Here is a 14,430-nt window from a genome sequence, read left to right on the forward strand (position 1 = left end):
GAAAGAACTTGCCTGCAGAGGAGTGCATCAGAGGCGCAGATGTAGCAGGAAGAGCAAAAAGGGTCTCATCTGAAAAACAAACAAATAACCTCAGCAGAAGGAAGGGCCAAGGTGAAGAGAGGAGAAAGCATACAAGGAGTCAGTTCCCAGTAAACCAAACAGATCCACAGCCAACACCCAAGAGAACCAGGGAACACCGTCAGAGCCAGGTGATTCGGGAGAGCCAACACCCAGATTTCCCCATTCACAATGGGATCTTTATTGAGGGATCTCTACCCTCCAAGCCAGTGACCAACAGCAGGGTGAGACACACCTTGGCAGCTGCTCTTATTTTCATTCCCTGACTGTGCACACCACTGGGCAGCTACACCTGCCATTGCCAGTGGCACACAGTCATTACTCAGCTCTCCCCACCCAAGGACTCCTCACAGCCCCACACTTGTGCAAGAGCAGCCCCAACAAACTCAACCAAACACTGGCGAAAGTTCAAATGACCAAAGCAACCTCTGAAACACCCCACAAACACAGCATCCCTCAGGCATAGCCATACTGGGCCTTTTTATCTGCTTTGTGTCTTTACTCTTTCCCTTTTGGTACTATACAGAGAAGCCCCCCAGCAGAAGCTGTTATTTTTAAAGCCTTTTTTGGCATGATACAAAGAGTGTATTTGGCTTTGTTGAGTTTGCTTTGAGCCCAATACCTCCCAATACAAACCTAGTTCTCCAATTTCCACTCAAAGCTGCAGTACCAACCATCATAAGGAAACAGGCAAAGCAAAACCAGTCCTCCTTTGGATTTCAGTGTCAGCAGCAGTGTTTTTGCCAGATCCATCATGGCTTGTTGGCTTTACATTGATGTAAGAATGCTACCATTTCGGTAAATTTATTTCATTCTGAGAAGTGCATAGTTTTCAAATTGAGGCTGTTAAAGAATATTTGCAACTTACATCAACTGCATTAGCAGAGCTAAAAATTATATTCAAGCACTTAAATCAGATTTTTATTCTCAGTACAGACACCAACAATCTTTAATTTTGCTATTTGCCTGGACAAAATCAGGTACTGGAAAAGAGGTGGGGATATTTTTGGCTTGGTTTTTATTATTATTATTAAAAGTAAAGAATAATAGAAGCAATCTATTTGAAGAGATGAAAGGCAAGAAGTGAGAAATATGGTAGTTGCAGCAGCACATATGTAACAACCCAGTCAGGCAAGGCATTAAGCTAAGCTGTGTTTTGGCACTAAACCACAATTTGTGTAGAAGCAATGCCACTTGCAGACACCCATGACCTGTCTGGCTTATTCAAGTTAATCCTACCAGCAGTCTTCCAAAAATCAAGTCTCCTCACAACCTATGTTTCCTGTTACAATATACAGTTAATTGGGTTTGTTTCACAGAACATTTATCTCTTGCTGTATTTTGTGGATTAGAAGTATGACCTGAAGATGACAGAAAAAGAGTAAGAAATAAAGCTGAGTGTGGACTTGGCATTCAGAAGGGTCCTCAAATCCTGCTGGGCCAAAGGGATTTCTGTTCAGTTTTCTAAAAATTACATTTTTCGATTAAGGACCATATAGAGAGAAACCTCAATTCCAAATTTAGAGCACATTAAAGCAGTGTCACAGCTCAATGGTTGCAAAGCTTTTAAGGACAAAAACCACACTGGAGGACAACTGATGGGTACATGACACAAAGTCAGAGAACTGCTATACCAAGTACCACTACAGGCCCTATATTCCAGGAGCTTCTTGACTCCACATCCCCTGGCTCACCGGGATCCTTTCCACAAGCAGATGCTGCTCCACAGCCCACACCTTTCCTGAAACCACACACTCTCCCTCATCCAGATCATCCCAGAGCAGAACAACCCAGATGTACTGGAAGGGGTCCGCACTTCGGGGTAGGAGAAAAAGCAGGGACCTGATGGGACCAGACTGATTGTCATCAGAGACCCTGACAACCCAACAGAAAAGGGCCTCCCAGGGAAACCAACACCAAGGCAGTGGAGAGGAGGTGCTCAAATGTAGGAGGAATGGCAAACAAAAACAGCATAGTCCACTGGGGTACAAGGAGGTGAAGGGGAAAACACACAAGTCATCCCTGAAAGGTGCAGCTCCCTTCCTGTGCAAAGGCCAAGTGCAATCTATACCAAAATTTCCACATTTAAAATCTTTTGAACTCTTTCCAGTCCCAGAGAGAGAGGTTTCAGTTTCTGGGGAAGGGCACTGGGTTTAAGAGCATGGGCTCTCATTTTCCAGTGTTTCCTTAAGACAGCACAAGGCAAAGACTCCTTCTGAGGTCTGGCTTCCATTTACCCAACACAGAAACACAGAACCATAAAATCGCTATGCCAGCCATTGAATTCCCAGGTTCTCTTAATGGAAAGATATTATGTCCACACCCAAACTTTATTTTCCACACTGGCTGGAGTGTGAAAAGAGATTACATAAAGGCACTGTTTCCTAACCAGCCAAGGAGAACCACCCACTCCTCTCCGGTCACCCACATCAGAAAGGCATTTTTCCTGCTGAAAGGAGAAATACACAAGGGAGGGCTTTTTCCTGCCCTTGTGAGTCCTGTGTAACACCTGAAGGCAAGCAGGGAAAATGGAGTAGGACAACTCCCCATCAGCATCGGTGCTGACTGAACAACCACTCTTTGCAGAGTGGAATTGAAGTGACATGGTGAAAGAGATTATTTCCAGCAGCGACACTGCTGAAGAATCCCCACCTCCCCAGCAGAAGTAGAAACCTCTCAGAAACACAGCTCTGTGGGTAAGTAGGACACTTCTAGGACCCATCACCGGGGGTGGCTTCTCCTATTTGCATCTCAATGGCAGAAATTAGGTGACAAAAACAAACACTCAAACAAGCAACACAACAGAGCCAAGTAAAAAATCTTCAAGCTCTGAGCTACAATATCGTCAAGCAAAAGTAGATATTCAAAACACCTTAACTGACATACAAAGTGAGTTTCACTACAACAAAGCTTCACCCAAATATATACAGCAAAAAAATATAAGAGACCTTACAAACCATAACTTTTTACAAATTATAAGTAAAACACCTTCAGGAAGATGAACTGCTCAGTTAACACTTCCATCAGAACACAGATTTTGTTTCATGAAATACAGAAGAACGAGATCTCAAAACGAACACAATGTCCATGAAAAAGAGTTCTTACTCCAAATTTTTTCCAGCCAAAAATCCATAATGATGCAAGTTCATTTCCGCATTGCAGCCAAGATAAAGGCTGACCTCTTATTTATGAGTGGTACCACTTTATATGAGTTACTGAAGCACTCCAATTGATGGCTTTTAAAGAGAACTTTAGAGACTCAGTCTGTCTGACTGCATTTCTGTTTTTAACCAGAAACATTCTGTAAATTTTACCTTGGATTTTTGCAAATTAAATATTCCCTAAAAAAACCCTCTAAATCAAAATACAATTCACCCACAAATAGTCCTGTTGCTTCTTTCATTAGCATGGAGTCTCATATTTTAAAACTGCATTATGATTTCAGCTAAAACATAATGTCCCCTAACGAGAATCAGATTTCAGTTTTGTTTAAAAATAAAGAACCCTGACAAAGTGTGATAAAGATGTGTAATTTTAAACCCTCACGTTAATTTTTTCTGATTTCCCACTAACTGCTGATGTTTCAAGATGCTGACATTACCAGCATAAAACTTAACATTTAAATACCAAAATTTCAGATAAAAAGTAGAGAAATAAATGGATATTTCTCACACAACTAATGAAATTAATGTTCTCTGCAAAGATTTCCAGAGAAAAAGAGAAAAATCTTTAAAATAAGTAGTAAACTGATAATTTCAAGAAAAGCAATTTATAAGAAAAGAGCCTTTTTTCTTCCCACAAAACATATTTGCCAAATGAAAGCAGAGGACTTCGTAGAAGTAAGAAAGTAAGAACTGCACCAGAACAATTCCTATCCCTCATCACTGGATTTGTGTAAGCAAAGGACCCTTCCATCTGCTCCATGTGCCTCCTTCCAATCAGCAGCACTACTGTACTAAAGTGGCTTTATTGTTCTGCTGCTCTCTTTATTTTTGGGTATGAGCTCAGCATTAAAACAGACAAAACCCACAGAAATACCGAGCAAACTTCACCTGATGCCCAGTTAGCTTTGGCAGGAGACTGCATTAGGCTGCTACATGGCAGCTTCAGCCTTCAGAGCTTAAAAACCACTTCCTGGGTTAGTTTGCTGGAAAATGTATGCTAGTCTTAAAACAAAATTAGCAGAAACGGAGTCGTTAAGAATCCACTTCACCTTTGCAAGCTTAAGAAATGAGCAAGATACCAAACTAACAGGACAGGGACGCTTTTAACTTACAGACCTCCCACAGTGGGACATTGCGAAAGGCCTCTCCTGTTAACATAAATATTTAACGATAAAGGAAAACAGGGTAAAATTATTACTCCAAGAAATGGCTTATGTGATATGATTCACACATCCTGTAAAAGTTCCATTTGCAGCAGCCCCTCTTGGGCAAATATGAAAGAAAAATTGTTCTTTCAATGCACCGAGCGCTTCATGTGCCTAAAGTGGAGGCTGCCTCAGCAGCATTTCTATCTCAAGCTGTTTTGCAACACATGTGGCTATTTAAAAGTTAATTATTTCAAGTTCTTGGATGCCTAATTTCCTACTGCAGTACAAAACAAGGGCACACAACTTCACAAGAATTTCCTGAGAAAAGCAGCTGCCTACACAAACTCCATTTAAATCATGTCCTGTTATGATGCGATTGTTCTAAATACGCGATTTCACCAAATATTTAAACCATTCAAGATTAAGAACCTTAACTATTAATAACACCTTTTCACATCGTTATATCAGGCTGCAGAGCCACAGCAAATAATTGGTTTTCCTCATTTGGCTCTTTTTAGTTACAGGTCTAAGTTTTTAAAGAGAAATTTCCACTTTAGGAAACTATTTGGAAATCGTGGGAGGAAAGTGCAAGCTGCTACAGAAGATGAAGGTTGTTGAAAATTTAAAGGGGGGGAAAAGGAGCTCCATTTTGGACATCCTGAGGGCATCACAAAAGGAGCCAAGACCTTCGGTCATTAACAAGCCCAGCTGCAGGTCATTTCAGGCCTTCATGGCAATTACTGCCATGTAAGTGGAATAATGCATCACCTGCAGGGAGAGCTCTTCTGCACTACTTGAAATGCATGAAGAAAACAAGTTCAAAACGAGCTTTTAAAATATTCTCTTTCTGCAAAAAGGTCTCCAGCAACTAACATTTTCTTGTTGTCTAAGCAGAAATCTATAACCAAACTGGTTTAGGCAAGTTTTTTTCAAAATCACTTTTACATGGTCCAATTTCACAGCTTCTCCTCTTTTAAAATAGCTCCACTTGAGACAAGCTGCCCAGCAACACAGAGACTGTAAAGCACCGGGACAGAGGTGAGCTATGTGACATTTCTTCTCCTTTTGATCAGCTACTTAGTGAAAAGAAAGGCAGTTCCACTCCCCTGCAATACCCAAGTACCAACCAAAGCACAAACTGAGGAACACAAAGATTCATTAATCCTGGCTCTATCACAATGTTCCCAGTTACAATTCTCAGGCTGCCAAATTAAGAACCCACCACGAGGATGTTTCTAAAAGGCCAGTAAATACTTCAGACACAGCTGCCACTCTCACCTCGCTCTTGCAACCATTTTGATCAGTAACACCAGGGACAGGATCCAAAGCATTTCAGAGAGTGGTTCTGTAATGCCACTTGCTGCTAAAAGTCCCTCATCAACTGAGTGTCACCCCATCCCCTCAGAGCAGGGGCAGGATTTTATCGGGCATCTTTTGTTAGCAAAACTAAACAAACAAAGAAAAAAGTCTTACAGTTCAGCCCCAAAGAAACTTTTCACTCTTCTCCCATCAAGTACACACAGAATACCCAGAAACAGGATGCAAATACCTGTCCCAGCCCAGCAACCTGCAGGAGCTGACCACGAGGAAATGAAATCCTCTCAGGAACAAAGAGAAAACTGTTCTGCTGCTAAGCACGACCCAAAGCTCAGGGAGGAGTAAATGGCACAGCTCGAGTACCACACACCTTGGCTGTACCAACTGCCCAATCACAGAAATTCTGCTTTATTACCAACATTAGCATTAGGTGGTGGGCAAAGCCCTCCTTTATTGAAGTCAGGTGGCCACAATTAACTCCAACTGTTCACAGCCCACCTCTGATAGCCTGAGATACCCACTTCACAATCACAACTATATTTAATATATAAATGAAATTAATTTAATAGCAAAGCTAAAAGTTAATTTAGATCAAAAATATGAACATTCCCAGATTCAGCATTTATAGCCACCAATTTATACTGTTTCAACACATTTGATTAATGGAAAGCAGAAAGAAACAATCTAGCCAGGTGCAAACACATGTGTCCAGCTAGACACAGCTTCAAATCCAAGTACTAGGTCTTTGGCAACACTTGTAACAAAGAAAAAAAAAAAGAAAAAAAAAAAAAAAAAGTAGATGGTTCCCCTAAAACCTAAGTAATTCTTCCTTAAGATCCAGACTCTTTAACCATAAGTTGAAATAGCAAAAAGAAATTTGAGTTCTGGCAGTGCCACAAAGCAGAAAAATACAGTAATTACATCAGAACTTATTCAAAGGCAGAAGGTCTAAAGAGCCATGCAAATCCTATCATCATGCAGACATTATCCAATTTAATTTTAGAGATTATACCAATCATAAGATTCCCTTTCACTGATTTGTACAGATGGATTTTTCCCTGCTTTCCCCATAATTAAACAAATTAAGCAGTATTTAGATGAGCAACCTTATCATTGAGCAAGAATGTATTTATTAGCTAAAATAATTTTTAAAGAATGGAGATGAGATGCTACTGATTTCTTTTGGCATCTCTTCCCAACACATTACCTTGTGTGACAAGCCTCTGACACAAGAGCTTACAGTCTGCAAAATAAAAACAAATTGGTTTGTTTTGCATAAGATGTCTGATGGATATGAAAAACAGGGAGCAAGAACATGGATTCAGTGTAGCCATTATTATCTGCAGAATACTCTTGAATTAAAGGGAAAAAGCAGTGTGGAAATTCAGAGGCTTGATATCCTCCTGACAACCAAGGGGATCAGGTATCAACAGCACTACAACAGATTTCGGTTGACCCAGGTTTTGCCCAAACATTTCTTTTTTCTTTTTTTTTTTTTTTTTTTTTTTTTTTTTTTTTTTTTTTGGTCATTTAAAACAGAATACATAGACAGGGAAACCCTAATTTGCTTGTCTAACAGTGTGGTCTTTTAAGGAAAACTTGGGTTTAAAGCTCTCTAAATCCAACCATCTAAGCAGGCTGGTACCCCCAGCAGACCTGGCTGAAGCCCACAAAAGAAGGAGCCTCTCTGCCACCAGTGACATTTTTCTCCTCACTTGTTCCTTTCTGTTCTGAGCTCCAAGCTGCTTTGCAAGGCTTCACACATGCTCTTTCGTCTGTTTTCCTTGGCACTGCTTTCCTTGTCACACACAGGGGACACAGAACGACAGGCATTAAGGATTTTTCTGTCAGAAAAGAGGGGATAGCAGGGTTCAAGGAAAACTGTCACAAACAAGTGCTGACTGCATAAGCAGGAGGATTTTGACAGACTGAGAACATTTTTAACTGGCAAGAGGAAAGTTTATATTTATCTCAGTCTTGTGTCTTATTTGAAGACATCTTAACTAACATATTCTCCCTAGCTGATGAAGCTGATTACATGATTGCCCTGTTCATTAAAAAGCTGCCAGTAGAAGCTGGGAGTATCTTCTCAGACACAAAACAAGTCTCCCAGCAAAACCATTGAGGGTCACACTGGTATTCCTATTACTTCTACATTGAGAGCCAACATAAAATTAAAAGTATTTTTTCTTTATACTTCTCAGAAAGCAACAAATTGAGACAAACCCAATAAAATCACAGGGAAAAGCAGTAATTTAAAATCAGAAGATCTAACCTAACTTAAAATCTTCATATCTTGACAGATACAGTTGGCAGCAGATTGATTATTTCCATTTGAAAAATAAAAAACATTCTACTGAGATAATTTGATTTTCTCAGACTTTGTGAATATTAATAAGGCCATTATTTTATTGCTGTTGTAATAGCTCTTATTGATGGAAAGGCAAATTAAAAAAGCTATCCATGAAGCATGTGTCATCTTTGTGGAGTGCAGGATCTCAGTGCTGGTTGTCCTATGCTGCCCTAAAAACTGAGACTGCAGAATAAGTAGAAAATATTATGCAGTGTTTCCAAAGCATACACAGGAGCAATTTCTATTTTAGATCATAAACCAAGAAATTTTTTTACAACTGCATTAAAACATTACTTTTGTATTGAAGTCTTACAGATCACTATTTTTACTTGGCAATAATAGCTCTTTTTTTCCTTCAATTTCTAAAGCAGCTTGATAGTTACACAATTTTTCTCCTACTTCACATATAAGCATTTCTGAATATCTCAAGACAATTTATGTGTAAGCTCCAAGTTGCTTTCCATTTTCTAGCCAATAAAAGACCAAGAACTATTTCCTTGTCTCTAAACTAGAACCCAAAGGACATTTCAGATTGAACTATGCTTTGCTAGTTTTTCTGAGTTTCATAGTTACTATAGAAACCTGCCAGCACAAATAAAAAAAAAGAGACTTCTGTCAAAATATTAGCAGAAAATAAAGAAATATAACTCCAGCACACCAAGTGCTCCAGTTGAAGGTTAAGCAACCTTTGTTCCTTCCCAGCACACAAAGGCCAGGCAGATCCGAGGAGAGCCATCAAGGAGCTAGGTGTGGCAGAATGCACACGGAAACAGGCAAACAAAGCCTCGATATCCCCTCAAAACTGTGTGGCCACCACGAGAGCTCCCTAGAATTCCAGCTGCATGGGAACACTGGGCTCCAGGGTTAAGAAGACTAATGCCTAAATGTCTTGTGCTAAGTAGCCAGGACTGAGTGCTCTCCAAAATCCTGGGCACTGGAGGAAGAGGAAGGAAAATGAAAACATCTGCTTTCCCTGCAACTTTGAGAAAAATCTCTGACTGGGAAGCCTGAATACTCCCCTCAACTTCCACGACTGCTGCTGTTTGTGGTTGTCTGTGAGATAAGAGATTCTGTGGCCACCAGTGGTATGCAACAAGTTGGACAAGGCAGTGGTCACTCCCTAGCCATGCTCTAAAGTACAGGCTGGGAGGACAGGGAAAGACGGCAAACAAACAGTGGCTCTTCACTGCTGCCTAACTTGTGGTTCGTAGGATTTCATCTCCAAGGGGAAAACTTCCAGTGCAATTCAAATCTTCCCTGAGGGCTACATCATTATAGGGTAGGTGGAAGCTGTGTGTTTTTATCCTGGAGAGCAAGTCCAGGGATACACACGCAAAGCAAACATACCATCAAACTTGGCAGGACTATCCTTGCACACACTTCTGCTTACAGAAGACAGGGCTGTTTGGCTTCTGAAACTCTTGCACCATCTCAGTTACAGAAGCAGGCCCCAGTGCTAGACACACCACATGACAATGAATAAAACTGAATAAATGAAATGATCCTTTGTTGAACTCACCAAGACAGAAACATGAAAATGAAGGTTTACTATACCAGTCAAATTGCTGATTATTCTCCTCTTTACAATAGAATTTTTAAAAAATCACACTCTAACCCAGGTTATGAACACCTCCCTTAGAGCTTTGCTGACTATACTTGGGAAGAGAAAGTGCCTTCCATCTCAGAGAAAGACTGAAGATCAGGGGGTACATATTTTCATAAATGAAGGGTGCAAATGAAAGTCACCAGTGACAGCATTCAAGGACAGCTCTGTTTTTTCCAAGTTATGCTGCATCCTGTCCTTAAAATGCACACAACTCCTCTGGAGGAGCCCATGCAGACACAGCAGCACAACAGAAAAAGATCTGAGGAGCAAATATGCTGGTTTAGAATTTGTATAAAATGCAAATGGAGGATGTGCAGGGTAAAAGGTTCACTCACTGGGGTGTGCAGAAGCAAGTATAGATCTGCATTTATCCAGCACCTCCTGCAGCCAGGCTCAGCCTGGCTGGGGACAGCTCCAGGCAGCTCTACTGACCTCTGCTTGACACTGTCGGGCAAACCTTCCTGAAACCTCTCCTCACCATGAATGAATTAAAGAAAAAATCCTATATAATCACATGGAAAAGCAAGACTAATTAATAAACTGGCCCTTCACAACGTTTGCATATGCATTTAAACCCAGGTCAGCTGAAGGCAACAGACACACAAGGAAACATCTTTAATCTCTCTGCATGCTGGCCTAGGGCCAGTCTGGTGGATTTTGTGTACAGGCTTCTGCTAAGTGCAGTTTAACTTCAAAACATACTAGTCTCTTCCGGGAAAGTGATATATGACCCTGCTTTTGCTGCAGGATCTAGGGCTTGAAGAAGCAAAGTGGTACCCACTCATAGTACACTGGTTAGTCTTACTTTGGGCAGCTAGCCAAAAAAAAGGGAGTATTACTCTCACTGTGTATAACTACCTCAAACTGACTCTTTTTTTTTTTTTTTTTGGCATGCTATGTAAATTCCAAATCAAAAGATTTAAGTAGTAACCTCTCCAGAACTGTCGTTTCAAACAAACAAGAACCCCAGAAATTGCTCAGGAGAACCCAAGTTTGACTGCAGAGCTCCTGATTGTTTTCTCCTCCTGCAAATATTTATATTAGCTCTTCAGAAGGTAGGCTGCTGTTACCCTGCCAGAGACTTGCATCACGTATACTTATGTCACAATGATACTGAATACTCTTAAGTGTGTAACTAAAAACAATTACAAAGGTTTTCTTTTTAAAAAACACCTTCATACATACACAAAATCCATTTCAATGGGCCATCAAGCAGGCAATACATTTTTGTTACTGTTCCACTGCCAAAAGGCAGCACCATAGCCAATTGTTGCAGATAAAAGAAGCCCTACTATTCTCTGCATACTTGCTACAGGCCATACTCTCCTCCTCCAGAAATAGAATTTCAAAGTTATTTGCCTCAAATCCTCATAAATCAAATTTATGTCAGATAAATATAAATCAGATTTAAAACATGAAGAGTTTTTTTCCAAAGTTTCCAGATTGTGAATTGTAATTCTTCAGTTATACCTTAAATTCAAATAGCAGAGCTCCAAGTAAGTGAAACCAGAACTCTGCAGAGAGCAAGCCACAAGGCCACGTGGCTGTCCCTGCCATGGTCACCCTGCCACCAGTTGCAGGCAGCAATTTTGGCAATCTCTCAGCATGATGGAGAGTGAACTCATTTGAAGCCAAGCCAAATATCTTAACCCAGACAGTTTTAACACCCACTGCTAAATGCAAAACTAACAAATAATTGATGTTTAAATGGATATCTAACGTGATAGAAACTAAGCGCTCCTGCATCTGAGAAGGCCAAAGTACTCATGAGATAACCTGGCAATGCTTTTATCAACATAATTTGTTCTCATCTAGGAGTTTCAAGTACAGAGCTTCTAATATTTCAACTCATCATTAGATGAGCATTGTGTTACAACACCTTGTCTTTGGAAACCAGGCCTCCCCCAGATGCCAGTCCTTACTTCAGAGCCCTAAATTAATCATCACTGACAAATTAAAATAACTCTTTGATGCCACTTCTCAGCTATACTACGCAATTCTCACAGTTAGGTCTCTAACACAGAACTATTTCAGGAATTACTGTGCTCTTTTTGCCTTATCCTTCAAGGGTCAGAGAGGGAAAAAAAATCAAAAACAAAACACTTCAAGAACACACACTTTCATCCCTCCTTGTCAAAGCAACATGATTTGGTAGATCCTATTTCTTTCATTCAGTTCTGTTTAAACCATCCAGAGCTCCACTCAGAGAATATGGCTAAAAAAAATTCTGTTCATCTATCATATAGAATCCCTCCTCTTCAGGCTGTTGCAAGCTTTTATCATCATCTGTCCTCCAAATGGTTAAAACAAAAAATAATTAATCTCTCTGGTGTATTGCTACACAGAGAGCTCTCAGAAGAACAAAACAAAGTAGGCTTCGTGAAAGGCAACAGCACAAGTAATCATAAAGTCCTGTCACACATGCAAATAAAATGCATTGTGAAATTCCCCCTCATAAAACTAAATTCAGGTTTTAACAGGCCTTTTAAAAAATTATTGTTCCAGATGCTTTTTTTGATTATATCTTGAGTATCATGCCCCCTCTTACTGTGGTGTTTAGTTAGTACTGAAATCCTGCGTCTTTACAACATACCAACACCGTAACAGCAATGAAGATAAGCACGCAACATGGTGATCTCAAGGCACTTGAATTTGTTCCTTTTCAACTGTTTCAGTGGCCTCATGTCAGCTCTTGTACTTTGAATTAAGAAGTGGAGCCAAAGCACACTCGCAATCCGCATGTAAGGCATTAGTCATGCGGGTCAGCTCCCGGATTAGACCTGAGAAAGGCTCCGGCAGTCGGGCAGCCCTAGCAATTGTTGTGGGGCTGACGCCCTCCGCTCCATAGCCCTGTGCTCCGGCGAACTCCCACATTATGGGACGACGCCTTGGAGAAGCCCCAGGCGACAGCCGTGGCTAAGCCGCGGCCATCCAGGACGCGAGGGCTGACATTCTTCTCCAGGACTGCCACACCTAGAGCAGCGAGCAGCCTGGTCTCCCTTTGTGCTGCCACACATTCCTCCCTAGGTCACCGGTTCCCTCCCGAGGGCTCAGCCCCGCAGTCCGCGGCCGGGGCGCGGCGTCCCCACGCAGGGCTGTGCCGGCCAGGTGGAGGGCCGGCGGCTCCGCAGTCCCTCGCCTCGCCCCTCCCTCCAGGCCCTCTGTTAAACATGAGTAAGATTACAAATATCTTATGTTTCCCTGCTCCCTCCCGCGTTCCCACGCCCACACCTGCAGTGCCCGGCCGCCCCGGGGGGAGTCTTGCCCGGGACAATGCGGCGAGAGGAAGGCTCTGGGCCGGGAGAGAACCGGCCGGAGCCGCGAGAACGCCGCGGCCGATCCCTCGGGACTCGGCCGGTACCACGGGCAGGGCCGTCCCCGCGGTGCCCAGCCAGCATCCCGGACATGGCCAGTCTCTCTGGACTCGCCCCCCACTCCCCCCGCGACGCGGCCGTTGCCAGGCGGCGGCGGCGGCCTCGCCCCCGGGCGGCCCATGTGCGAGGCGGCGGCCGGGGCGGCGCTTTCCCCTCCCGCCGTTAGCATAACACAGAGGGGAGGAGGAGGGAAAGAGAAGAAATTACAATTTAAAAAATTAGAAAAAAAAGAAAGAAAGGGGAGGGGGAGCCCTTTCTCCAGCATGAGCTGCAGCGGGGCCGCGCCCGAGCGCGGCTGAGGGGAGGGAGCGATGCCGCAGGAGGCGGCCGAGGGCCGGCAGACAAAGGGAACCTCCCGGCGGGGCAGCGGGGCTCGAGAACCGGCCGCCGCCCTCCTCGAGCCCGGGGCGGGAGCACTCACCAGCTGAGCCGGAGGAGGACCCTCTGCTCCGGGGGGCAACGGCAGGCGCGGGCTTGAGCGGCTGGGGCTGCGCGGGCCGGGCATCGGCCGGGGGCTGCTCCTGCGCGGGGGACGGCGTGGTGGCGGAGGAGGAGGAAGAGGACACAGCTCCCCGGGGACTCCACTCGGGCTGCGGCGGCTCCGGAGCAGCGGGGCGGGGCGGCTCGGCGGGGCTACCGAGGTCCAGCAGCTGCGGCGGCCGTTCCTGCGGGGCTGCGGCGGGAGCCGCGGCAGGCTTCCTCTCCATCACCTCCAGCTGCTCGTCGAAGTCTTCGTCCTCGTCTTCCTCTTCCTCTTCCTCCTCCTCCTCCTCCTTCTCGTCGTCGAGCACGAACTGGTAGTTAAACTGTGGCTGCTGCGGCCGGGTTGGCCCGGAGGAGGAGGAGACTAGGGGCGACTGGTCCAGCTCGTCCATGGTGCCTGGAGCGGGCGGAACAATGAGCGGTGCGGGTGCGGGGGGAGGCGCGGGCTGCGCTACCGCCGCCGCTGCGGGACCCGCACTCCACGCCCTGTGAGTCACCGCCCGGGAGGCGCGGGCGCGGCCGCCCCGCCCCGCGCCCGGAGCGGCGGCGGCGCCAGCCAATGGAAGCGGGAGAGGGCAAGGAGCAGCCAATGAGAAGCTGTCTCGGGAGTGGCCCCTCATGAATATGCATCAGATGGGGCGGGACCGAGGGCCGGCGGAGCGGGGCTGAGAAGTCGGGTAAAGTTCAGCGCGGAAAACGCCGGTGGGGCGTCAGAGGGGACGGGGCACGGCCCGGGGACCCTCCATCCTCTCGTGACAGCCTGGGAGCGCGTGGTGTGATTCACCGCTCTCCTCTGCCAGGAGCAGTGTCATTCTCTTTTTTGTTGCTGTTGTTTTAAACAGCGGCCAGAAACCCTCCGCGTTTTCCAGAAAGAGAAGGGGATGGCGTAGGACACCGATCCGCCCTA

At 44.3% G+C, this 14,430-nt stretch overlaps 1 protein-coding gene across 3 annotated transcripts in view; it reads right to left on the reverse strand.

Annotated features, from left to right (window-relative positions):
* RTN4 (reticulon 4) overlaps window positions 1–14,059 on the reverse strand; it is a 40,856-nt gene extending 26,797 nt beyond the window's left edge. Inside the window, exons 1-3 of one of the 3 annotated variants that reach the window (XM_063391366.1) lie at window positions 13,462–14,059; window positions 6,915–6,950; window positions 13–69 (exon numbers count right to left, since the gene is read on the reverse strand). In XM_063391366.1, the coding sequence (XP_063247436.1) occupies window positions 13–69; window positions 6,915–6,950; window positions 13,462–13,915 (547 nt within the window). In that variant the 5' untranslated portion in view covers window positions 13,916–14,059. The remainder of the gene's footprint in view (window positions 1–12; window positions 70–6,914; window positions 6,951–13,461) is intronic. The other 2 variants (XM_063391362.1, XM_063391363.1) reach the window with 2 other exon arrangements.
* Between the last annotated feature and the right edge of the window lie 371 nt (window positions 14,060–14,430).

This window comes from Prinia subflava, chromosome 2 (assembly GCF_021018805.1).
Source record: "Prinia subflava isolate CZ2003 ecotype Zambia chromosome 2, Cam_Psub_1.2, whole genome shotgun sequence".
Taxonomy (NCBI): domain Eukaryota; kingdom Metazoa; phylum Chordata; class Aves; order Passeriformes; family Cisticolidae; genus Prinia; species Prinia subflava.